Genomic DNA, 25,074 nt, shown 5'->3' with positions numbered 1-25,074 from the left:
AAAAAGAATTTGAGAGGCAGAGGCAGGAGAATTTCTGAGTTTGAGGCCAGCCTGGTCTACAGAGTGGTTTCCAGGACAGCCAGGGCTATACAGAGAAACCCTGTCTTGAAAAACAAAAACAAAAAAGAAAAGAAAAAAGACAGCAAGCCAGCTGGGGATGGTGGGAAAGCCTTTAATCCCAGCACTTGGGAGCTTAGGAGGCAGGGGCAAGCGGTCTCTTCAGAGTTTGAGGCCAGCCTGATCTACATAGCAAGTTCCAGGGAAGCTAGGGCTACATAGTGAGATCCTGTCTCAAAATAAAAGCAAGCTACCAACAGGTAGAGTGGCAGAATGGTGACATCAATGGGGAAAGCCATAGTGACAGGCACAGCAGCTTATAGGGGAGGAGATGGCTTCACCAAGAGGACTGCCGCCATCATCCCCTTCAGCTCAGGTCCCGAAGTGCTGGCCCCAGTCCTTCACCAGTGCCTACCACCCCACTGTGCTGGTGTGAACAACAGACCTGTGACTCCCACTGAAGAAGGGGAAAGGAAGGAAACAGTCTGAAAGTCACAAAAATATATTAAAACAGCAGTCATCTTTCCTCAGCACCCTCCCCTTCCCAATGTCTGCTGCCCACCACCCATCAAAGAAAAAGATGGCCATGGCCAGGGCAGGGAAACGGAGGTGCCCCAGCTGCAGGTCAGGTCTGGGGGAGTCCCTCCAGCCTGGGAATGGAAGGCAGCTAACAGTCTTTACAGGTTCGCCGCCACCGTCGACGAGGGGGCCGCTGGGAGGCCAGAGGTGCAGGAGGGTCGGACAGGATGCAGCGGACGGTCGGGCCTTGCCACAGGGACAGAAAACAGAAAAGAAATGAAAAGAGGGAAGAGAGGGAGAGACAGCACAGCAGGCGGGAAAGGGGGAGAAGAGGGAAAGAAGGCGCAGGGTAGGCCTCCAGGTGACACCTTTGTGGTGGGCAGTCACAACAGGAGGGTCTAAGGCAGCAGATGCTGCTGCTATCAGGGGTGGACTGCATGAAAGAAACAGGGCCTTGGCTTTGGGAAGAGGTAGAAAAGGGGACTATGCCAAGGCCACAGTTACTGCACAGAGGATATAGGGCAGGAAGAAGGGAAAGTCCCAGAGCAGGCAGGGTCAGGTCACAGGAACATCAAAGACCAGGAAAAATGCCTGTGTCCCCGAGTGCTTGGAACCAGCATAAATGCCGGAGAGAGCCAAGCCTTGTGCCATCTAGAGCTTGGAAGGAGGGCAGGTGTGCCCTTAAGAAAGGCTGGAAGGGATGAAAGCAGGAGCCGGCCTGCCATTCCATGCTGCACCCCACCCTGTATGTGGCTAGAAAGTCCTCCGGCCCAGTCTTTTGAACACGCTTACAGTGCCTGCATGATCCATCTGGGCACCAAGGCTCTCGTTGGAGCTGCTCCCCCGGGGCCCTACCAGAGTCCTCTTAATGGCGAACTTGACCTCAGCTGAGGACTTACTCTTGGTGCTTGTGACCTGGCTGTCCTGTGCCTCGGACACAACGGAAGCCTTGCCCAGTCTCTGAAGGATGCTGACTTTGGGCAGGGAATCTGGCTTCTTCTCCGGCCCAGGGCGAGAGGGAAGGGCCAGGCGCCGCAGCTTTGGAGTGGTAGCTGTTGTGGTTGCAGAGCTTGTGGCCTTGGCTTTGACAGTCAGTGTTGGCTGGGGACTGGCCTTGGTTGAGCCTCGTCCTAGTTTCTTTAGGACCCCAGCATACTGCAGGACAGAGCTGCTGCTGCTGTCATTGTCACTGTCCCAGGCCAGATCCTCATCCATCTCTGGGGTGGCCCCTAGGCGGCTGAAAACTCCTGTGGGCTGTAGAGGGCAGAGAAAAGGGTCATCACTCCCTCAGCATGCTACCTACGCTGGCTGGCCTAAGAAGTCAGCTGACAGCTCAGTGACATCCTATGTAATAGTGACAACACTACTGAAGGGGACCAGAGGCTAGGGCACCAAAAGGAAGACCTGACTATGCTAAGGGACTCGGGAAAGTTCTTTAGGAAAAATCCCTGACCACGGGAGCCCTGAAAGCTGAATAGCCACAGCTCTATGAAGACAGAGAAACGGAGTGCACTGCCAAGGACAGGTGAGCATTAGGAAGGTCCCAGGTCATTTTAGCTGTTCATTTTCTCATGCCTCAGATAAAATTCATGGCCTTATACACAGCTGGAAAGTGCTCTACCACTGAGCCCCATCCCAGCCTCCCTTGGCCGCTTACTTAGCAGATAGTTTATGAGCCCCAGACACTATTCTCAGTCCTGTACCTCAGCCTAGGATGAACAGTGTTGGAGAAAACCCTGGCCATGCCCTCCTGAAATCATAGTCCAGGAGGAAGCAGCATCAGAAATAACTCCACTAATTCTGTGACTTCAGCAGTCGAGCTTTGTGCGGGAGAGCATGTCTTCATGGATTGTCTTTTCCTTTATTTTTGAGACAGGAGTTACTACATAGCATAGCTGGTCTCAAACGTGAGATCTTCCTGTCTCATCTCCTGAGTGCTAGGATGACAGATGTGGGCCACCACTGCCAGCATGCAAAGGAGAGAAGCAGACTGGAGGATAGCAGTCAGGGACAATCCATATCTTCTTAGAGATGCCTCTGAGATCCAAACTGTGAAGTCAGGCCCTCCAAAAGACAGCTGAGAAAAAAGCATGCACTGGGTCCCTGAGGCAGAAGTGACAGCCACACCCTTTGTGCTCTCACAGTGCTGGACCTCCAGTCCTCTGACGCTAAGTGTTACATGGTAAGGTTCTGGGAGGTGAGAGATAGGTAAGCAGGTAACTCTACCCTGGTGAGCATGAGATTCAGTGGAAGCCACAGTTGTCTACCACGTTCGCCACGTCCCACACGCCCCGCCCCTTGCTGATACTCCACAGGCATCCAATGAACTGGCACTACACAAATTCAGGAACTGAGAACCACACACACCATGCCAGGGACTTGGAACTTGAAATGCATTCAGCTGGCTGGAATGCAGATGGCAGGTACCCTGAGCTGGAGGTTCAAGACAGGAGTTGCTGTGGTAGAAGATGCTGAGACTAGTTGACACATGAGGGTAGACGATTACAGAAAGAAACCTAGCAACCAAATAGACTGGGGCTGGGCTAAAAGTCAGCTGAGGAAAGACAAAGGGCAAACTGGAAATCCACCAGAGCCAAAGAAAAAACAGAGGTTTAAAACTGGGGAAGACAGTATGGACATCTGGGACACACATGTGTGCACGTCGAGAAGCACAGAGAGCACCAGCACTTGCCCACATGAGCTGCTCCAGCAAGCCACACTCACCTTAGTCCCTGTGGTCGTGTCTGCTTTAGTCTCAGCACCAAGGCGATCAAATACAGATGTCCTATGGAGACCTGGGAGGGAAGTGACATCATGAAGCAGCACCTGCCTGGTGTCTCATGGGATCATGTCTAGGCTGACCACAGAGCAGATGTCAAGGAGGGATGACACTGCCAGCCCACATGCCAGTGAGAACTGTCCTAGTAGGGACAGACCATGCTTGGCGCAGGCTTTGCAACTAGCTACTGGCTCTGATCTTCACACAAACACACGGTGAGTGTCAAATCTGGGAAAGATCAATGTGCGGGTTAGTTTCATGTCAACTCAACATAAGCTAAAGTCATCTAAAAGGAGGGAGCTCCAATTAAGAGAATGCTGCCATAACGGGGGTTTAAGGAAAGCCTGCAGGCATTTTCTTAATGATTTATTTTTTGGGTTTTCAAGATAGACTTTCTCTGTGTAACCTGGTTATGGTGGAACTCACTCTGTAGACCAGGCTGGCCTCAAACTCAAGAGATGCACCTGCCTCTGTCTTCCAAGGCCTGGGACTAAAGGTGTATGCCACCACTGCCCATCTCTTCATGTTCATTGTTTTAAAATCTTAATGATCACTTTCTTAGTGACTCTTAGTGACTGATGGAGTAGAGTCCACGAACACCAGGCTGGGGGTCCTGGGTTCTAGAAGAGGACAGACTGAGCAAGCCATGAGAGCAAGCCAGGAAGCAGCATCCTCCATGGCCTCTGCACCAGCTCTGCCTTCAGGTTCCTGCCCTGCTTGTGTTCCTGTCCTATGTTCCTCCAGTGATGAGGAAGTGTAAACCAAAGAAACCCTTCCCCCCCCCCAACTTGCTTTTATTTTTATTTATTTATTTTTTTTAGGTTTATTTATTTCATGTATGTGAGTACATTGTCGCTGTCTTCAGACACACCAGAAGAGGACATCAGATCCCATTACAGATGGTTGTGAGCCACCATGTAGTTTCACCATGTAGTTAGGGAAAAGTAACCCTAACATTCACTGTGCCTCTGTTGATGTGGAAGGGAAGGTGTTTCTCACGTAGCCTCGGCTAACTGTGAACTCACTAAGTAACTGAGGCCAGAATTACTGCTGGTGCTATCACAGCCAGCTTTTCAATAGAGTTCTGAACCTGCACTTGCTCCTTTCACGTTTGTGACTGTGGACACTTGGCAGGATGCGATGGAGCAGGATGAGTCCCCTACTAAACACAACAAAACATACATCTCAGCCAGGTAGAGGTGGCACACACTGTTGATCCTGGGCCTTGGGAGCCAGAGGCAGGAAGATCTCTGGTCTACGGGACTACGACCAGGGCTACACTGGGAAACCCTGCCTCAACCAAAGGAAAAAAACCCTACATCAATATAGTGTTCACTGAAAGATAAGCCCAAAATACTATGGAAACAATCATTAAAAAAGAATAAGCCACCAGCCCAGGTGTGGTGGCCCATGCCTTTAATCCCAGCACTTGGGAGGCAGAGGCAGGTGCATTTCTGAGTTCAAGGCCAGCCTGGTCTACAGCGTGAGTTCCAGGACAGCCAGGGCTATACAGAGAAACTGTCTCGAAAAACCAAAACAAACACCAAAATTCTTCCCTAATGGCTAGATTCAGTGTTGAAAGGCACTCTGCAGACCACTGAGGAGGAAGTCATCAGTGGTATTACCAGCAGTGAACCCTGAACACTAGAATATCAACCTGCCCGGCAAGATGTGCTCACTGGTGTAGCAGTGGCATCAAGGTTATGAGGTTAACCAACAGCTCTCTGCTTAGACTTGAGGCCGCTCCACAGGAGGAATACGTGTCTGCAGCTGGGAGGTAGTAGACCCTAAGAGAAAATTTAATACTGCCATTTGCTAAATAGACATGGTATCAAACTGTCTTCTACATAAGCATGTGTAGGGAGATGAGAGCTTTGAAGAGCACTTACTGCTCTTGCAGGTTCGGTCCCTAGCAACTACATGGCAGCTCACAGTCACTGTGACTGCAGCTCCAGAGGATCTGACACCTTTTTCTGGTCTCTGCAGGGTCTTACATGAATGGGGTACACATAAACAAAAAATAATTTAAAAAAAAATATATATATATATATATATATATATAGAGAGAGAGAGAGAGAGAGAGAGAGAGAGAGAGAGATAGAAAGAAATTATATACATATATATCACATATCCATAGACTTGTGTTACTCTCAACTTGGTCAGAGTTTCTTTTGCAGTGGGCAGCAGTCACTGGAAAGAGTCAGCTGTCAAAGTGCTGAGAGTCAGTGTGTTTCCAGTGCTCAGCCCCAAATCTACATCAGCCTCTCCAAGGTTCAGGGGACACGGTAGAAGAGCATGGAAAGGACACAAGAGCTGGAGACGTGCTGTGAGATGCTGTACTCAAGGCTATCCACACAGGCCTGCAGGTCAGGCCAACAGGGTCAGCCAGGATTCTGCCTGGCAGCTCCAATAGGGTGCAATGAGAGAAAAAAAAGAAGACAGGACATGAAGGAGATAGGGATATGTTGGAGTTATCTGGCAAGAGTAGGGGGTTAGCTTAGGGTAGATCCAATGAAAATAAAATGCATACTGTATGAAATTATCAAAGAATAGGCGCTAGAAAGATGGCTCAGCAGATAAGAACACTGACTGCTCTTGTACAGGACCGAAGTTCAATTCCCAGCACACACATTTGCGTACAACCTTACACAACTCCAGTCCCAGGGGGCCCCCAACACCCTCTCCTGGCTTTTGAGGGCTGTTGCACATGTTATGCACATGAACTCACATAAGCATATCCATAAAAAGTAACTTTTTAAAGAATGTATTAAAAAATAAAAGACTAAAAATGAAAGAAAAAGACATGACTAGAGGAAATCTTATATTGATATTTAAAAAATAATGCTTTTTGTGTCAATAAATAAAAGGACTGAGGCTGTAGGTGGGAGGTAGAGTACTATCCTAGTATGCACAAGGTCATATTGCCAGCACCTCAAAACAACTGGCCAGGCAGTGGTGGCGCACGCCTTTAATCCCAATACTCAGGAGGCAGAGGCAGCAGGATCTCTGAGTCTGAGGCCAGCCTGGTCCACATAGTGAGTTCCAAGACAGCCAGGGCTACACAGAGAAACCCTGTCTCAGGTGTGGTCTTGGAGTAGGAGTGTCACTGTGGGCCTGGGCTTTAAGACCCTCGTCCTAGCTGCCTGGAAGCCAATCTTCTGCTAGTAGCCTTCAGATGAAGATGTATAACTCTCAGCTCCTCCTGCACCATGCCTGCCTGGATGCTATTATGCTCCTGCCTTGATGATGATGAACTGAACCTCTGAACCTGTAAGCCAGCCCCTATTAAATGTTGTCCTTATAAGAGTTGCCTTGGTCATGGTGTCTGTTCATGACCTAAAACCCTAACTAAGACACTCCAAGGACATATTCACAGTGACTCACTCAGGTCCACAGACGCTGGTCCCTAGAGAGAAAACAGCCATGGGTATGGGGCCCAGGAAGGGATGTGCACTATTGGGAAGTTGTAGCAGAACCAGCAGACGGCTCTGAAATATTGCCACCATAAAACCACTACCTGCACAGCCCTCGATGAACCTGGCTTTGGCTCACAGTACTGGTATTCACTGTGGCCCTGCCCTTGGCCAGGTATGGCCACTTAATTTCAAGGCCGGCCATGACTGTCCTTTAGTCCTTGCCCACAAGGGACAAAGGAAGACATGCACCTGGCTTCATGAACTGAATGACAGCAGAGCAGAGGTGAGGATTCTCTCCCTCTGTGGTCCTGTTAGTGGCTCCCCTCTGAGACCCCACTTCCTGGGCAGGACCATCACTGGGCAATAAGCTAAGAGATTCCCATCTACAACCCACGTAGCCCGTACCTTTTGCTGCCTGCTGCTGCTCCAGGATCTTTCGGGTGCGGGGAGTGGTTCCCTTGGGCATGTGGATGATATACTTTCCCTCCATCTCAGCTGTGACCCGCCGCCGCTTGGTGGGAACAACCAGGCTTTCCTCCTCCCTGTGGGCCAGAGCTGGTAAGGAGACATGGGGTCAGCTCCCTCAAGGATGGATGTTCAGAGCTTGGGGTGAGAGACACCTAGCTATGGTCAGGACAGTTTACCTCTGTTTCTGTCCTCAATTCTGAGGCAAGGTCTCACTATGGAGCCCAGGCTGATCTCAACTCACAAACTTTCTGCTTCAGCCCCTATTGGACTAGGCTTATGGGTATGCACCACAATGCCCAGTCGTACACCATCTTCTTACTCCTGTGACTTTCTCTTTCATGTGCACAGCTGCCCCCATCACCAGACTGAGCCACCGAGGACATTAGTCATCTGGTGTGACTAAACCACAAGCTGTGCTTGGGATTTGAAAACAGTGGTGACTTCCCAGACTCTCCAAGGTAAGCCACACCCTGCTTAATGTGCAGCTAAACTGTGGAACCATGGGGGTGGGAGGATCTTGAATCCCATAGGCTGCGTTTACAACTGTGGATGCCTGCACTTTTTGACTTTTTGTTTTGTGCACTCATTTTTTAACCAGTAATCAAGGGCCATACTTACTGGTTTGACATGGCACAGTATTAAATTATACTTTAAATACATGTCTTGGGGCTAGAGAGATGGTTCAGTGGTTATAGAGCACTTCCAGAGGATCTGGGTTCAATTCCCAGCACCCACATGGCAGCCCACAACCACCTGTAAGTCCTGTTTCAGGGATCAGAGGACTTCTGTGGCCTCTGCTGGCACCAAGCATTCATGTGATGCAGACATTCGTGCAGATGAAACATCCACACCTTACACATAAAACATGTAAAAAATTAAAAAAAAAAAAAAAAAATACGGCATAGCAGCAAAAGCTTTTACTCACTGAGCCATGTAGCCAACTCTAAATTAAACTTCTTTTTTGTTTTTAAGACAGGGTCTCACTATGTAGCCTGAGCTGCTCTGGAACTTGTCATTCTCCTGGCTCAGCCGCCCCATTACTTAGACTAACAGCATAACCTACCACACCTACTTTACACTCCAACTAAAATAAAGAATCCCCTTCAGAGTGTCAGAAGGTAGACGAGCCAGCCTCTTATCCCAGGGGCACTGTCATTTCAGCTCTCTAGAAACTGCTTTAACTTTCTGTTTCTCTTTTTTGCTGTAACTCTAGCTAGCCTGGAACTCTCTATATGAACTAAGCCAACCTTGAATTTGGAATGATCCCCCTGCCTCTGCTTTCTGAATGTTGGACTTACAGTATGTGCCACCCTGCCTAGCTTTTTACATTTAACTACTTTTATGTTTATAAGTTTTTGTGGTGGGGATTGAACTCAGGGCTTAGTACTCTAACCACTGAGCCTAGTCCCAGAGTCTTTTCTTTCTATGAGACAAGCTCATGCTTGCAGCCCCAGCTGGGTGCAAACTCACAGCAATCATCTGGCCTCTGCCTCCCAAGTGCAGGTTATCTTAGGTGGGAGCCACTACACTCAGCAATTGATTTTACCTTCTAGTTGAAGGCACTTCCACAAAAACACACAAGGCAAAGATAAAGCAGAGGCAATGGCAGCAGAGAGCCCGTGATGAGCAACCAAAACATCGAGTCCTTCCCCCGGTCCCCAGCCTCAAGTTTCCATAGGTGCCTTGAGAAACTAGAAATTGGGAAAGGGTTGAACACGGGAGAGCAGGAAAGCTGAGTCCCATGCCCCGCCCCAGCTTTAAGTCCTGAGCAGAAGATCATCCAAACATTTCAAACAGAAGCATGCTGCAGGCTAAAGACCGCAGGCACAGAGGAGATGGAAGACAGCAGGCAAGAGGAAGTGATGAGGTCTGGGGTGTGGCTCAGTTGGGAGAGTTCTTGCCTAGCATGCACACCCACTTGGTTCAATAGCCCTAGCACTGCATAAACAGGGTGTGGCGGTCCATGCCTGTGACCTGGATACGCACAAGATAGGCAGGAAGAACAGGAGTTCAGAGTCACCTCACATGACATGAGATTGTCACATGACAATCTCAAGGAGAAGCAGGACAAACAGGTCTCTAAGTCCATTCCGGAGTTTCTCACTGTCCTGGAAACTAAGATATCAGCACTGCCCTTCTAGAAATAGTTCCATGGGGCTAGAGAATGGTTCAGTGTTTAATATCAAATACTGCTTTTGCAGAGGACTCAAGTTCAGTTCCCAGCACCCAGATCAGGCAGCTCACAATTTCCTGTAACTTCAGCTCCAGGGGATCCCACTCTTCTGGTCTCAATGGACACCTGTACACACATGCACACACCCACATACAGACACATAATTTAGAAAATAAAATAAAACTTTAAGTTAAATAAAACAGAGAAACAAAAATTGAAGCCCTCAGACTTGATCAAATTCAGAGATCAGTGACTTTCTGTTGGTCTCTGAAGCACCTTGCCACATTTAGAAGCAACACACACGCACACACGCACCCTCTGCTCACCATATTCTCCTGTAACTCTGCCCAACACTTGCCCAAGTGCCCTCACCTGCAGCCTTGGCACTCTTCGCTGCCATCTTGTTGGACACGGTGACAGAGATCTTGGAGGTGCTGTTGTCTGACCGCCGTGCAGGAGTGTGGGGTGGAGAGTCATGGTTCAGACTGTTGGCGATCATTCGAGAAGCGGCTGTGGAGGAAGGAAGGGAGTCCGGTTGTGCTGGGTGCCCTAAAGAGGGGTCTGGGAAATGGCAATGAGAATTCTGGAGTATAGTCTACGAGTTCTCAACCTAACAGTGTCCACCCAGGAAGGGAAAGGCAAGCAGAGAACTGAATGAAGGACACCTGCTGTCGCCCAGTGGCTGCTTTATCCTCATGATGGGTATACGCAGGAATATGGAAGACAGCTTCATCTTCCTGGGAACTGGCTCACCACGTGCGACTCCTCAAAGGGAACTCCCCTCTCACATCTCAGACCACCAGGACCGCAGCACGCTTTGTTCTACAGGCCTTATGATTGCTTGACAGGATTTTTTTTTTTTAAAGACCTATCTCACTCTGGGCTGGCCTGGAACTCAAAACAGAATTCAGGCTGGCTAACTCACAGCAGGCCTCCTGCTTATGTCTCCAAAGTGTGGGGATTATATACATAAACCACCACATACAACTTTAGTTTCAGTTTTCAAAGTTACTTGAAATTGTAAGATGCATTTAGGCCAGACATGATGGAACACATCTTTAATCCAGATACTCGGGAGGCAGAGGCAGAAGGAACTCTGTAAATTCAGGGCTAGAATGGTCTACATGAGTTCTAGGCTAGTCAGGGCTATATCTATATAGTGAGACCTTGTCTAGCAAAGAAGGGAGGGAGGAAGAGAAGAGACAGCAGGAAGGGAGGGAGGGAGGGAAGGAAAAGGCATCCAGAGGGTATTAAAGTGCTAACCACAGGCACCTGAAAGGCTGGCGAGGCCCATCTACACTACTGGCAGCCAGGGGGCTGTGGGCACCTGAGCAGAGCGGGAAAGGAGGCGGGGCTCTGGAAAGACAGCTTGTTCCTGCCTTTGGATGCTGGCTCTCAGCTATCTCATACTGAATGCTATTCACCAGAGCCTTACATGATTCAGTGCTGAGGCTAGAACACAGGCTAAGCATACGCTCTAGAGCTTAGTTACACCCCCAGCCTGCAAAGCCATTACGATCAAGCCCTTCTCTACATATGTGCTGTGGGCCTATTAGAGAAACGAAGCCCGATTTCTACAACCTCCCTTCACCAACACCCCTGGGTGTGTCCCGCCAGCAATGGCTCCAAGTTCAGCCTTATGACTTCACTTGGCCAATGGCACAAGAGCACAGACTCCAGAGGCCCAGTGCTGGGGCCTGTCCTCCACTGCTGTTTTTAGGAACCCTGTGACTCCCTGTGAGAGCATGCCTATGGTAGCCTGCTGCATACTGGAAGGCACCAAGTCACCTCTATTATTCCAGCTGGCATCAAGCCAGTAATCACATATGTAAATGAAGCCATCCTTCCACCTAGATGTCATGGACCCACAGAGACCTGCTGAGCTAGATTAGAGCACAATGACCAATTGATCCATTATAAAACGGTGAGAAGTAAATGTCTATGTTTATCTTTGTGCGTGTGTATGTGTGTGTGTCTATTTACCTGTCTTAGTGTTTTGTAAACAGTCCTTCCAATACCTTCTGATTGGCTGGATAAAGAGCCAATAGCAAAGCAGGAGAGAACAGGCGGGACTTCTGGGCAGAAATAGGAACTCTGGGAAAGAGTCAGAGGTGGGAGATTCAGCAGTGAGACATAGAGAGAGATTTGCCAGCTAGACAGAGAGAATGATGCAGGCCAGGACTGAAGGACAGGTAACTAACAGGCCACATGGCAGAACTTAGATGAATATAAATGGGTTAAGTTAAAAGAGCTAGTTGTAAACAAGTAAGCTAAGGCCTAGAGCTTTCATAATGAGTAAAGAGTCTCCATGCTATTATCCGAGAGCTGGCAGGCCTAGAATGTCATGTTACAGAGATCCCCCTGCCTCCGCCTCCTGGGTGCTGGGATTAAAGGTGTTCAGCTTCTTGTTAACTTTTATTGTGTGGGAGGGGGGCTCATGTGCCACGGGACACATGTGGAGGCCAGAAGACAAATTTTCAGAGTTGGTTCTCTCCTTTTAACTTCCACAGGCTTTAGACAACTCGAGGTTTGCATAGCAAGAGCCTTTGCCCACTGGGCAGCCTCACCAGGGCCCTTTTCCTTCTCCCCTCTGTGAGATAGCATCGCATGTATTCCTGGCTGGTTTCAAACAACATTACTTTCAACTTTTTTTTTTAATGGATGTATTTATTTTTATTTAGGGGTGTGTGTGTATGTGTGTGACCTACATGCATACAGGTGCCTTTGAAGGCTTGAAGGGGGTGTTACAGCTGGAGCTGGAGACAGGCAGTTGTGAACTACTTGATATGGGTGCTAGGAATTCAACTCAGATCCTTTGAAAGAGCAGGAAGTGTTCTTACCACTGAGCCATCTCTCCAGTGCCCTCCTTTGAACTTACAATCCTCCGGCTACCACTTTCTGAGTTGCCGAGACTCACAGAGTGGGTATTACAGTGCCGAGATGGTGTAGAGCTGGGATGGAGCCCATGGCCTCACGTATCCTAGGCAAGCACTCTGCCAACTGACGTCCATCCCAATCCTGCCTGCTTTTAAAATAGGGTCTTATCCTGTTGCCCAGGCCTTTTAAGAGTCTGTGTGTACAGACTCATCTTCTGACTACAATTCATTATAACCCTACACTAATATGTGTGGTGCTTCTGTAGCTGTTTATCTATCACCCAACACCTGTTCCCAACCTATGTCAAAGAGATCCTGTGGCCTTCTAGTGTCAGCTCCTGTAAGTATCCTATGGCCTACTTACTGCTGGAAGTGTAAAAACTGGTCTCCTTTTTACTTTTGCTTGGTAACTGTACAGCTTTAAATGGTGCAAGCACTGTGCTAAGGTTCTGGGTGACACTGCACTCCATGGAAAGGCCATGATGTTCTTCATGAAAAACTTGTGTGGCTTACAAGCTTTGACCTGGAACGAGCCACTGTGTTGCTGGCCATGAGCTCAGCAAATCACCCAACGGTATATAGTAAACAAGATATCCTTACGAAGGATACAGTGGAGGCCACTGAGAGAGCTCAGTGAGGAAAGACAGGAGAGGGTAAAGGTCCTGATCCCCAGGGCCCACATGGTGAAGTAGAGAGCTGATTCTACACTGTCATTTAGCCAACACTTGTGCCATGGCATCATGAGTACTCCCCAGACGTCACACACAGAATAAATAAATGTAAACAAACATTTTCTGAAATACGCTTAGTTTTTTGTCATCTTCACAAAAGCCAGAGGCATTGAGGAAGTTGGGGAAAATCCTCCATTGGATTGGTCTGGAGACAATTGGCCTGTGGGGATATTTTCTTGCTTGATAACTGAGGTAGGAGAGCCCATCCCACTGTGGGCAGCCCCATTCCTGGCAGGCGGTTGGTACTGGGAGGGGTACCATACCTGGATAGGTGTGGTGGTACAATGCTTACTAATCCTAGTACTCAGAAGGCAGAGTTCAAGACTCACCAGGGCTACATAGTGAGACCCTATTTCAAGAAAGAAAAAGAAGAAGACTGAAGGCTGGAGAGAAAGCCAAAGAGCATCCCAGTCTCTGCCTCAAGGCCCTGATCAGGCTGAATAAACTCCTCCCCAAGTTGCTTGTAGTCATGCTTTACCACTGCGATAGAAAGCAAAGTAGTGGCCGGCGGTGGTGGTGCACGCCTTTAATCCCAGCACTTGGGAGGCAGTGGCAGGTGGATTTCTGAGTTCGAGGCCAGCCTGGTCTACAGAGTGAGTTATCAGGACAGCCAGGACTACACAGAGAAACCCTGTCTCGAAAAACCAAAAAAAAAAAAAAAAAAAAAAAAAAAAAAATAAGCAAAGTAGCTGGGCAGGTGGCACAGCCCCTTAATCCCAGCACTCAGGAGGCAGAGGCAGGTAGATCTCTAACTTTGAGGCCAGCTCAGTCTACAAAATGAATTCCAGAACGACTGGGGCTACACAGACAAAACCTGTCTCAAAACAAAACAAAAAACAAACCAACCAAACAAACAAAAACAAACCCTAAGACAGAGATAATGGGCAGAGGTGTAGCTGCGTGGAATGGCAGAGCAAAGGACCAGCCGTAAGTAGCTGGTAAGTGCACAGGCTCTGGGCTCCATCTCCAGCACTACCAAAAGAAATAAATCAGGTGTGGTGATCTCAGCAGCAAGATGCTAAGGCAGGAGGGTGGTGAGTTCAAGGCCAGCCTGGAAGACACACACACATACCCTTTTGTCTAAAAAAAAAAAAGAAAGAAAGAAAGAAAGAAAGAAAGAAAGAAAGAAAGAAAGAAAGAAAGAAGAGAAAAAGAGGGAGAGAGGAAGACAGAAAGAGAAGCCAGTGAGATGGTTCAGTGGATAAAGGTGCTTACAGCCAAGCCTGATGACCTGAGTTTGATCCCCCAGATCTATATGGTGGAAAGAGAACCAAGCTCACAAGAAGCCCTCTAACTTCTTCAGACATTTTGTCTTGTGATACCAGACACACACACACACACACACACACACGCACACACGCACACACGCACACACGCACACGCACACACACACACATTATCACTCTTAGGAGAGAGAAAGAGCTACTCCGTACTAGCTTATTCTGTCCCTTACAGGGGCTCAGTGGCTTTGCTTCCACTTCTGCAAACTACAAGGTAGATGGACTGGCCAGATGCACTCCTTCAGTGACAAGATACAAAGGAGAGACTGAACAGATGCAACTCACCACTAGAAGAGCCACGGCGAAGCTCGCCCTGGAGGGGACTGGAACTGCAGGGCACTGACTCAGTGGCTGCTTTGCACATGTCCTGCAAAGGAGAGGTAGAGGCGTGAGCACAGAACAGGAGACCTAGAGAACTGAGCTCTGTGTGTGTGTGTGTGTGTGTGTGTGTGTGTGTGTGTGGGCGTGCAGATGCTTGCAGAGGCCACAGGTGTGGGATCCCTTGGAGTTGCAGTTACAGGCAGTTGTGAGCTTCCCAACACTGGTGCTGGGAACTGACCGTGGGTCCTCTGGAGAGCAGCAAGCACTAACATCTGAGCCATTGCTCAACCCTGTACTATTCTGCTCTGGGCTAAAAGGAAGCACCCTGGGCTGGCTAGATAGCTCAGCAGGTAAAGACACTTGATGCCACTTGATGACCTGAGCTAAACCTTGAACTCAGGTGGTGGAAAAGAGAACCGACTCCCAAAGTTGTCTGCTGATCTCCACACATATATGACCACATATCCACCATACACACATCTATATATGTATGACCACATATCCACCATACACACACCCACATATGTATGACCACATATCCACCATACACACACCCACATATGTATGACCACATATCCACCATACGTACATCTACATATGTATGACCACATATCCACCATACGCACATCTACATATATATGACCAAATGTCCACCATATACACATCCACATATATATATGACCACATATCCACCATATACACATCCACATATATATGACCACATGTCCACCATACACACATCTATCCAATATATTTTAAACAAAACAATATTTTCTTTATTGACTCTCCAGCTGAGTTGACACCTCTAACTTGACAAAGTCCTTTTTGCAGGATCCTGGATGAGGAACAGTTCAAGGCCTGTCTCTAGATGTTACTACATGAGTTCAAGGAATCTGGCAGCCATATCAGAAAGCTCTGGGTCTGATTAAGAGACTCTGCCTCACTGAGTAAGGTGGTGGAGTGACTGAGGGTCATTCCCAGTGTCAACCATGGCCCCCACATGTACACATACACATGATAACATGCACCTTCCATCTGTATGTATATCACACATGTGTGAAGAGTGGGAAAAGAAACACAAAATTAAGGTTTGCCCCACTGCATAGGGAAGACAGAGAAAACAAGGCTCAGCGAAGTCAGACAAATGCCCAATGTCACACAGCAAAGAGCTGAACCTGCCTCTGAACACTGCACCTTCCTTGGCTGCCAGGCCTCCTGCTGGCTTCAGAACAGCTCCCTCCAGCCCCATACTTTCCCCAGGAAGTCAGAGGCACAGAAGAGCACCTACCTGGCGGTGTACCACCTTGGCATGCTTGAGGATGGCAATGATGTCACCCACGACAGTCACGCCCAGCTCATTCATGATTTCTTTATTAAGATCTAGCAGCATGCTCTTCTGGATCCTGCAGGGGAAGACGGTGGTGAAGCCCCACACAGCAAGCTCCCACCTCCTCCTGCCCAGCTTACCCTAGCCCATCAGCCTCCTCACCGATTATCCACAAACATCACAGCGTAATTAACAGCAGGTCCTGGGGGAATGCCGGCTTCCTTGAAGAACTGGATCCACTCGGAAGTGGCTGGGGTTAGACAAGACAGTCATTCATAGCAAACCACAGCAGCAGTGGCTTCCACAATTAAAAGCCAGTGCATGCCAGCCCTGCACTGTGAGCTCTCAACTCTCAATGGAGTAAGACTCCCTGAGCACTTGTGAGTCTGCAGGCACTGAGCCCACTGACTAGGACCCGAGAGGTCGGTTAACTTGCCAGGGCACAATGCTCCTACGTTCCCAGTCCTTTGACTGTTCTCTTATGGCTTCCTCCTGTCCTGATGCCTTATCCTACAGACCTGGCCTGATAGCTCTCAGCACCCAGCAGTGGGGAGCCCAGGCCCAGGAGCCAGCCCATGGGCCTTAGCAGGGAGTAGCCTCATGGAGAAGCGCACACTCACATCCGTTATCAGTTAGCTTGACTAGGTTCAATCCTGGCTCTGCCATTTCCTGCCTCCAGGAAGTCAATGCTTGGTGCCTCAGTTTCCTTATTTGTACATTTGTAATAGTACTTTCTGGGCACTCAGCACAGGCAGGTCCTATCCTGTTCCTAGCACCTGGGATGCCTTAGATCCTCAGGGCAGAAACAAGAAGTCTGCCCTCACCTGGCTGACGTTTCAATACTGAAACACCCATGTCCTCAGGTTAACAGGCATACTGAATCCAGACAGCCTTTAATGGGTACTTTTGTTTTGTTTTTGTTTTGACAAGGTCTAATAGAGCCTAGGCTGGCCTTAAACTCACTATATATCTGAAGATGACCTTCAACTCCTAATCCTCCTGCCTCCTCTTCCCCAGTGCTGGAACTACAGGTGTGTGCTGCCACCATGCTCAGCAATGTGGTGGTGGGATGGAAACTTGTGCAATCTGAGGCAAAAGCTCTGCTAACCAAGCTCCAGCTGCTTCTTTTGAATCAATCAGTCTTTCTTTCTTTCTTTCTTTCTTTCTTTCTTTCTTTCTTTCTTTCTTTCAGAAAAGGTCTCAGCTGGCATGGTAGTACACACCTTGAGAGGCGGAGGCAGATGGATCCCTGTGAGTTTGAGGCCAACCTGATCAACATATCAAGTTTGAAGACAGTCAGGGTTACACAGAGAAATCCTATCTCAAAAAAGGACAAGGCCTCAAGGCCTCATGTATCCTAGGCTTGATTTAAATTCACCAGGTATAAGAATGACCTTGAACTCAACTTTTTTTTTTTTTTTTTTTGGTTTTTTTTTTTTTTTTTTTGAGACAGGGTTTCTCTGTATACCTCTGGCTGTCCTGGAACTCACTCTGTAGACCAGGCTGGCCTTGAACTCAGAAATCCATCTGCCTCTGCCTCTGCCTCCCAAGTGCTGGGATTAAAGGCGTGCGCCACCACCGCCCGGCCGACCTTGAACTCCTAATCTTCCTGCCTCACTGTGCTGAATCTCAAGTGTGCACTACCTACAAAGGCCCTAGAGAGGCTGCTGTTCAAGGAGTTGCAGAATCTCTGCACTGGGCACACACCTTCACGTCATGTATTATTGAGAGAAAGCAAATGTGTGACCAATTAAGCTATCACAAACCAGCAGCTATTAAGAAATACTTGGGCCACAGGTAGTGGTGCTAGCCTTCAAACCCAGCACTCAGGAGGCTGAGGCTATGGATTTGAGGCCAGGGTAGGATACACAGTGAACGTCAGGAAAACTACAGAGTGAGACATTGTCTCCAAAAGTAAACACAGAAGTGGTAGTCCCTACTCAGAAATGTTACATCACATAACAATGTATCTTAAATCAGGTGGATGAGGTTACTGCGCATACCACCAGGAGAAATCTTCTAGAACACACACTGTAATGTTTCCCAGAACAAAGCAATATCCCTTTTAGTCTGTCTGCTTGCAGTGCTGAGGATGGAACAGCCTTTTGAGGATCAGTTAAGGGCTTTACTCTAGCTCTGAGCCACCTTCTCAAGCCCTCCGTAACCCTCACTGAACCATACCCTAAGTCCCTCGAAGATGAGTCCTAGGCAAATGTTCTACCACTTAGCTACAGAGATCTCAAACCCTAAGCAATCTCTTGACAGTGACGTTCATAAACATGTGAAATACTACCCAGCATTAAAAAGACACTAGTTATGTTTCGCCCCACTCCAAACATCATGCTACATAAAGGCAGGTCTAAAACATGGTGATATCTTGCAGGGTTTGTTATGTAAATTCAAAGCCCAGCCCTGTTAGATGCTTGTATTTTAGTTCCTCTTAATTCAATGCAAATATATTTTATGGATTTTCCCATACATGCAATAAATGTCAGCATTTTCCTAAGCCACCATGTGATTTCTGTGCTTTGACAATCCCAAAAGAAAGCTTAAGGAGTAACTGGGGACCTGGGTGTGGTGGCATACACCTACAGCCCCAGCCCTCAGGAGTTCTCAGGCAGGAATGCTGAGAACAGCCTGGGTAACAAGCTACATCTCTCCTCACCCCAAAACAAAAAGAGCAAGGAAGACAGCCAGGTGACGGGAGCCTGTGACCCCAGCACAGGGAGGTAGAAGGGGGAGGGTAAAGAGTTCAAGGTTGTTCTTGGCTCTAAGGAGTTTCAGGTGAGCCTGGGTTAGTACGTGGTGGTATCTTAGCAAAGAAGAATGGAGGAATTATCTCAAACTGTCTCCTGACAAGCACAACTGACATCTGTTAAGGACTATGCCTAGGATTCTACATCTGGTAATCTTCCTCAATCCAGGATGCAGGATTATCATCTCCATCTCAGAGCTAGAAGAACTGAGGTTCAGGGCTGGAGAGATAGGTCAGTGGTTAAGAGCACTGGCTGCTCGTCTAGAGAACCAAGTACCTACATGGCAGCTCATAACAGTCTGTAACTCCAGTTCCAGGGGATCTGGCATCCTCACACAGACATGCATGCAGACAAAACACCAATGCACATAAAAATAAGTAAATCTTTAAAAAAGAAAAACTGAGGCTCTAGCAGGCCAGGTAGGGTGTGCATCCATGGACCTTACCAAGTTCTCCAGGCCATACTCTTAACTCAGGAGTCCCATCTCGGAAAGAGAATAGACACCCTTGCACAGGCTCCAGCCCCGCCCCCATCTCAGTAAAGCCCAGCTGTTCCTGCCTGTTATCAACCCTCCCCCTCTACCTCTCTAGACCCAAAGAAACCCAAACCAACCCACGGGCAGAAGGGGCCCTGTAGAGACACCAGACTTACCCATAGTCACTGAGACCATTGTCTCCCTGGCCTTGACCCTGCTTCCTGGAGCCTGAAAGAGAGAAGGGAGAGGGCCCATCAGTCCCCCAGAGAGCCTCAGGCTCCCAGGGCTGCTGGCCTGCCTGTCAGAGGAACATTCCTGAACTAGGGGGTCAGGACCCAAGAATAGCAGCCTGAAGCAGCAGCTGGCAGGACAGGGCTGCCATCACAGCTATCACTCTGCCTGGGAAGGAACTCAGAGACCATGTCCTAGTTAGGGTTTCCATTGCTGTAATAAAATGCCATAACCAGAAGCAACTTCTAGAGAAAAGGGTTTATTTCATCCAGAAGGGAAGTCACTGCAGGAACTCAAGGCAGGAACCTGGAGACTGGAGCTGATGCAGAGGCCACGGAGGAGTGCTGCTCACTGGCTGGCTCAGCCTGCTTCCTTATAACAGCATGACCACCTACTCAGGCTGGACCCTCTCACATCAAACATCAATGAAGAAAATGCCTACAAGCTAATTTTATGGAAGCATTTTCTCAATTGAGAGTCCCTCTTCCCAGATGACCCTGGCTTGTGGCGAGCCGTAGTGGGTCTTTGCTACTTTGTGGTTCTTCTTTTCCCACTCTATTTCCCCAGCTGCACAACACTGACCCCACCTCTTGGGACCCTCAAATTTATGTACCCTCTGAAAAGTCCCCAGATTTCAAACGTCACACAATCGAAGAAACTATCTGCTGCTGGTAATAAAACCACGCCTCTGCTAGAGCCCAAGGCAAACCACAGTCAGCTGCTACAGACAGTCTGAAGCAGTGCCAAACCCCAACACTTGGGATTAAAATGAAAGCACACTCTTATAATATTTCTGTGTTTTTTAAAGAAACCAAAATTCCATTAATTCTCAAAAATGTTACTGCAGCAAGTTGACATGAAAGTACCAGCACAGACAGCAAACATCCACGCTCTGGTTCCTCACACTCTGACAAGTCTAGTTGGAACTGTGGCCCCCAAAATTCCAGCATGTGGACCACTCATCGCTCTAAGGCAACTTCCTGCCCGAGTCGGGCACGGCAGCATACCCCTACTATCCCACCATGTAGGAAGCTAAAGCAGGAGGGCAGCCCAGGCCACAAAGGGAGGCCCTTTCTCTTTATTTGTTTGTTTATGTGCTTATAGTCTTAGCTGTCCTGGAACTTGTTACATAGACCAGGCTAGACTTGAACTCACAGAGATTGTCTCTGCCTCCCAAATGCTGAGATTAAAGGAGTACAGCACCGGACCCAGTGTGAGCCCTTTCTCAAACACTAAGACAGAAACCCGGCATAGTAGTGTATGAAATCACAGCATTCAGAAGACTGAGGCAGGAGGTTTGCGAGTTTGAGGCCAGCCTGGGCTGTATAAGGCTTTACATCAAACATAAAAGTTTAATTTACATGGCATTCAATAACAGGATTTTGCCTAACACATGGAAGGCTGGGTTGGCCCTCAGCAAAGCAAATAAACAAATCAGATTTCCTGAGAACCTTCAATGTAGGAGATACTTAAGAATACCAAGAGGGATAAAACCATTGAGCCTAGTTGGGGGCATAGGAGCCGGGAAGGTGGGAGACAAAGGCAACCTGGGAAGGGGTTTGGGAGCCCATTTTCAAAAGGCTAATCTGCAGAGACTGCAGTGTTAAGTAGAAACCTAGGGGAGGGAAGATGAATGTGTGGCTCTTCAGAGAGTATTCCAGCAAAGGGGACACTGAGTCCAGTGGTATATCAAAGAGACAGACTGGGAGGGGATAGCTGAGAAAGACGGGACACCAGACCCCCAACGGGCTCCAACAAAATGGAAAACCAGTTCTCACTTGAGTGAGCAATCATTTAAAAGGCATCGGAGAACTGTGGAGGCCAGACCAAGCTAAACAAGGCTAGCCTGAGCTATACAGCAAGACCCAGTCTCAAGCAGGTGGGGAGGGCTAGAGGTGTAACTCAGTTGGTAGGGTACTTGTCAACCATACACAAAGCTCCGACTTCAATCCCAGCACCATACACACGAGGTACACATACCCACAGTCCCAGCACCTGGGAGGCAGAGGCAGGATGATCAGAAAGAAGTTCAAGGCTATCCTTAGCTAGAGAGCAAGCGCTGGATCTCACACCAACAACAGTACAATAGCAAGCTCTGAGACAGTTGGGACTTGGCACATACCAAGCACCAAGTGGCCACCAAGTCGGAGCATCACAAAGGTGCCTTGCAACAGTCTCACAGGGAAGACTATTATTAGTCCATTTCTCATCAATTAAAAGCCACACATGACTCACTCAGCAAGCAACAGTTACTTAAGTGTCCCATGTAGCAACTGACCTTTCTGAGATTCAAAAGCAAGTTCTCTGTGATTCTGAAGCCCATGGAGCAGGTTCTCTGGAGTGTTTACTCTGTGCCAGGAACTGAGAACACTCACATCTCAGTGGTTTTGCATGATGATCCTAGAAGAAAAAAAAATGAGCAAAAAGAGGAGATAAAGTCAAAGATAAAAAGAACGGTAAGCCCGGGAACAGACAGCAAATAACAGCCGGGTCGAGACTCAAACTCAGGTGTGCCCAGTGTGTGATGGACGGGGACTGAGGCACCACTATGAGGCAGGCATAAGCAGCCCATCCTTGGAAGGTCTCAGTTAATACCCAACCAGAAGTCCCTAGGGCCGTGAAGTCACCACTAAACTCAATTTCAGCTCCCCAACACCATTTTGGTTGGTTGGTTGGTTAGTTGGTTGGTTAGTTGGTTGGTTGGTTGGTTGGTTTGGTCCCATGTTAAAGCTATGTCTCCTGAATTACTCAAGCTGGCCATGAATTCACAATTTCCCAGGTGCCAAACTGCTTCTCTCTGCTATTTCCAGGGAGCTGGAGACAGGACTCAGAGGTTAAGAACATTTTTGTCCTTGTAGAGGACCCAGCCTGGTTCCCAGCACTCACACAGCAAGGCACAGCCACCTGTAACTCCAGCCCCAGGGGATCCAACAGCCTGGGCTCCAAATGCACTAGGAATGTATGTGGTGCAAAACATGCACAGGCTGAGCCGGGCGGTGGTGGCGCACGCCTTTAGTCCCAGCACTTGGGAGGCAAAGGCAGGCGGATTTCTGAGTTCAAGACTAGCCTGGTCTACAGAGTGAGTTCCAGGACAGCCAGGGCTACACAAAGAAACCCTGTCTCAAAAAACCAAAAAAAAACAAAGCACAAGCTGATAAATATGCATAAAAATAAAGGGATCACCGCCTTTAAGTTCATGTCCCCAGCTGGGGAGATGGCTCAGGCAGTACTGTGTATTAAGGTATGAGTTCAAATCCCCACCACCCACTTTTTATAAAGCCAAGCACTGAGGAGGTGAAGACGGGAGGATCCCTGGAGCTTAGTGCCCAGCCTGTGTGCCCAAACGGGTGAGCTTCAGGTTCAGTGAGAGACCCTGACTTAAAATAGAAGGTAAAGAATTGAGTAAGACATTCAACTTTGGCATCTGTAGGCAAGTACCCCATTCAAACCTGCACGAACATACACACAAACATAGATTAATATTTTTAAAAGTCCATCTCTTGCACTGACTTTCTGAATAGTGGAAATGGACAAAATTAACTTTTTAAAAATGACAGCTCTCAAAACTCAATTCAAAACTCAATTCTAGAAATACCATTTACAGAATGCACATGCTATGCCTTTAGGGGGCTTGAATCCAAAGCACCATACTTACAGGCTTAGAATCCCAGCATTTCGGGGGCTGATGTAAGAGCGCCATGCACTCGAGGACAGCCAAGGCTAAATCCTAAGGTCTGGCCTCAAAAAGTCAAAGAAGGGGTGGAAAAGTAGGAAGAAAGGGGACAGGGGAACCCAAGCCCTGATTTCGCCATTTCCTAACCCTGGCCTCAGGCAAGTAGCTCTACTTTGTGGGACTCACCCTCTGGAGCCATTTATGGGCAATCCTATTGCTGTTCATCACAGCATCAGGAACCTGCAATCTCAGCACTTGGGAGGCTGAGGCTGGAATTTTGAGTTCCAGGCCAGTTGTACTCCATGGAGACCCTACCTCAAAAAGTCAAGGGCCGGGAGCTGCTCAGTGGCGGAGCACTTTGCCTACCGTGTGCCTGGCCCAGGTTCCACTGCCAGTACTTTAACCTACTCAAAGAGGCCTGCCTTCAAGTCAGACAATGAGTTCTGTCCCCTGGACCTGCAACCCACACAGAGAAAGAGAGAGGACTCCAAAAAGTTTTCCTGATCTCCACACCAATGCATGGACAGGTGTGTCGACAGGGAAAGTTTTAAAAAGCAAGTAGATCTACTTTTCTTTGGGTTGGGGGATGGGACAGAGAGATAGCTAAGTAGGTAAAGGCCACCAGGCCAAGCTGTCCTCTGACTTTTCATACAGTGTAATAAAACATGTCATTTAAATTAAAAAAAAAAAATTAGAGGGATTGAAAGAGCCAACTCCAAGTTCCTACAACTCCGTTTGACAGGTATCTATTAAGTTAAATGTCAACTAAACCAGTGACAAGGCGAGACAATTGTAGTCCTAATCTCAGTTGCATGCAGACGTGAGGTGGAAACCAACTATAAGACTGTTTAGCCAGCCTGCTATGACGGCACATGCCTTTAATCCCAGCGCTGGGTAGAGGGGCAGAGGCAGGCAGACATTTGTGAGTTCAAAGCCAACCTGCTCTATGTAGTGAGTTCCAAGACAGAAAGAGCTACCTACATATAGAGACCCTGCATCAAAAATAAATAAATAAATAAATAAATAAATAAATAGATAGATCCAATTTTCAAGTATGTTTCATTTACTGCCCACAAATGAAGAGGATTGTTCTATTTCTATTGCATTTCAAATTAAGGTTTCCTTCTCCAGGCAAGCAATGGCAGTTTCCCAATAGGCTAACAATGTAAAATGCCCCCTTTTAAATTGAGGAACACGCATCAGTCAGTATTTTACATCACTACTTCAGGACTCAGCAAAGAGGCAAACAATCTTCCCGATTGTTTGTTTTCTTGCTTTCTTTGGGCTTCCCTCCTCTACTTTGTTGGAGGGAAAACTACAATCCCAATCCACTTAACTGTTGGTATGCCAAAGATATTCATCAGAATCCACACGAGAAACATATGAGCCTGAGACTAAGCAGTTTTCGCTGAGCAGAGAAAACTTGGGCTCAGAAAGGTAATGACACAGACCCAGTTCCTGCACAGGGAAGCTGGAATTAGAACCCAAACCCGCTGACCTGCTAGCCCGGCCATCTCCCGCGCGGGTACCCATCATTAGTGTTAACAAGGATGGAAGAGTAACATGGGGAGCTCTGAGAGCAGCAGGGGTGTGCACGAGCTGACGTCCCATTACACGGGTACTATGGTCAGCTTCAGGCCCCCATTGTACAGAGGAGGAAACTGAGGATCAGAAAGGGAAATCGCTTATCTGGTCGTACAATGTGGGCTGCACTGGAACTCCAGACCCCCGGCCACCCCGTACATCCATCCCTAACCTCCTCCGTCCCAGTCCCGCATCTCACCTTGCCCACTGGGCCCGCACCCCCACGAGGCGCCCGTCCACCCTCTAGGTCGCGCCAACTGTCAGACACTCCTCCCTCCTCCTGGGCCGCCCGCCCCGGAAGTCCTGCCCTTCATACCGGAAGTCAGACTGAACCTCCCAACTGCCGCTCTAGCCCTCCTAGCCGCCAACCAGCGAGAGAGTGTGGGGCGATGGCCGTCACGTGACAAC

The 25,074-nt window shown here is 48.3% G+C and overlaps 1 protein-coding gene across 4 annotated transcripts; it reads right to left on the bottom strand.

The window, feature by feature from the left end:
- Nucleotides 1-543: 543 nt before the first annotated feature.
- C1H19orf47 (chromosome 1 C19orf47 homolog) lies at nt 544-24,975 on the bottom strand. 4 transcript variants are annotated; one of them, XM_034499534.1, is made up of 11 exons: nt 24,866-24,975; nt 21,688-21,809; nt 19,355-19,406; nt 16,110-16,197; nt 15,909-16,023; nt 14,585-14,666; nt 9,785-9,922; nt 7,177-7,326; nt 3,301-3,371; nt 1,476-1,830; nt 544-822 (listed from the first exon to the last, which is right to left on the bottom strand). In XM_034499534.1, the coding sequence occupies exons 2-11, from the start codon at nt 21,730-21,732 to the stop codon at nt 725-727; spliced, it is 1,194 nt and encodes a 397-aa protein (XP_034355425.1). In that variant the 5' UTR covers nt 21,733-21,809; nt 24,866-24,975; the 3' UTR covers nt 544-724. The 4 variants fall into 4 exon arrangements, with proteins under 4 accessions (XP_034355425.1, XP_076786588.1, XP_076786587.1 ...); XM_076930473.1 differs by having other exon boundaries at nt 9,785-9,973; nt 24,866-24,973; XM_076930472.1 differs by lacking the exon at nt 544-822 and having other exon boundaries at nt 1,192-1,830; nt 9,785-9,973; nt 24,866-24,973.
- Between the last annotated feature and the right edge of the window lie 99 nt (nt 24,976-25,074).

The sequence above is a fragment of the Arvicanthis niloticus genome, chromosome 1 (genome assembly GCF_011762505.2).
Source record: "Arvicanthis niloticus isolate mArvNil1 chromosome 1, mArvNil1.pat.X, whole genome shotgun sequence".
Taxonomy (NCBI): Eukaryota; Metazoa; Chordata; class Mammalia; order Rodentia; family Muridae; genus Arvicanthis; species Arvicanthis niloticus.
The sequence above is the reverse complement of the archived record's forward strand: the minus strand, read 5'-3'. Positions and strand labels throughout refer to the sequence as shown.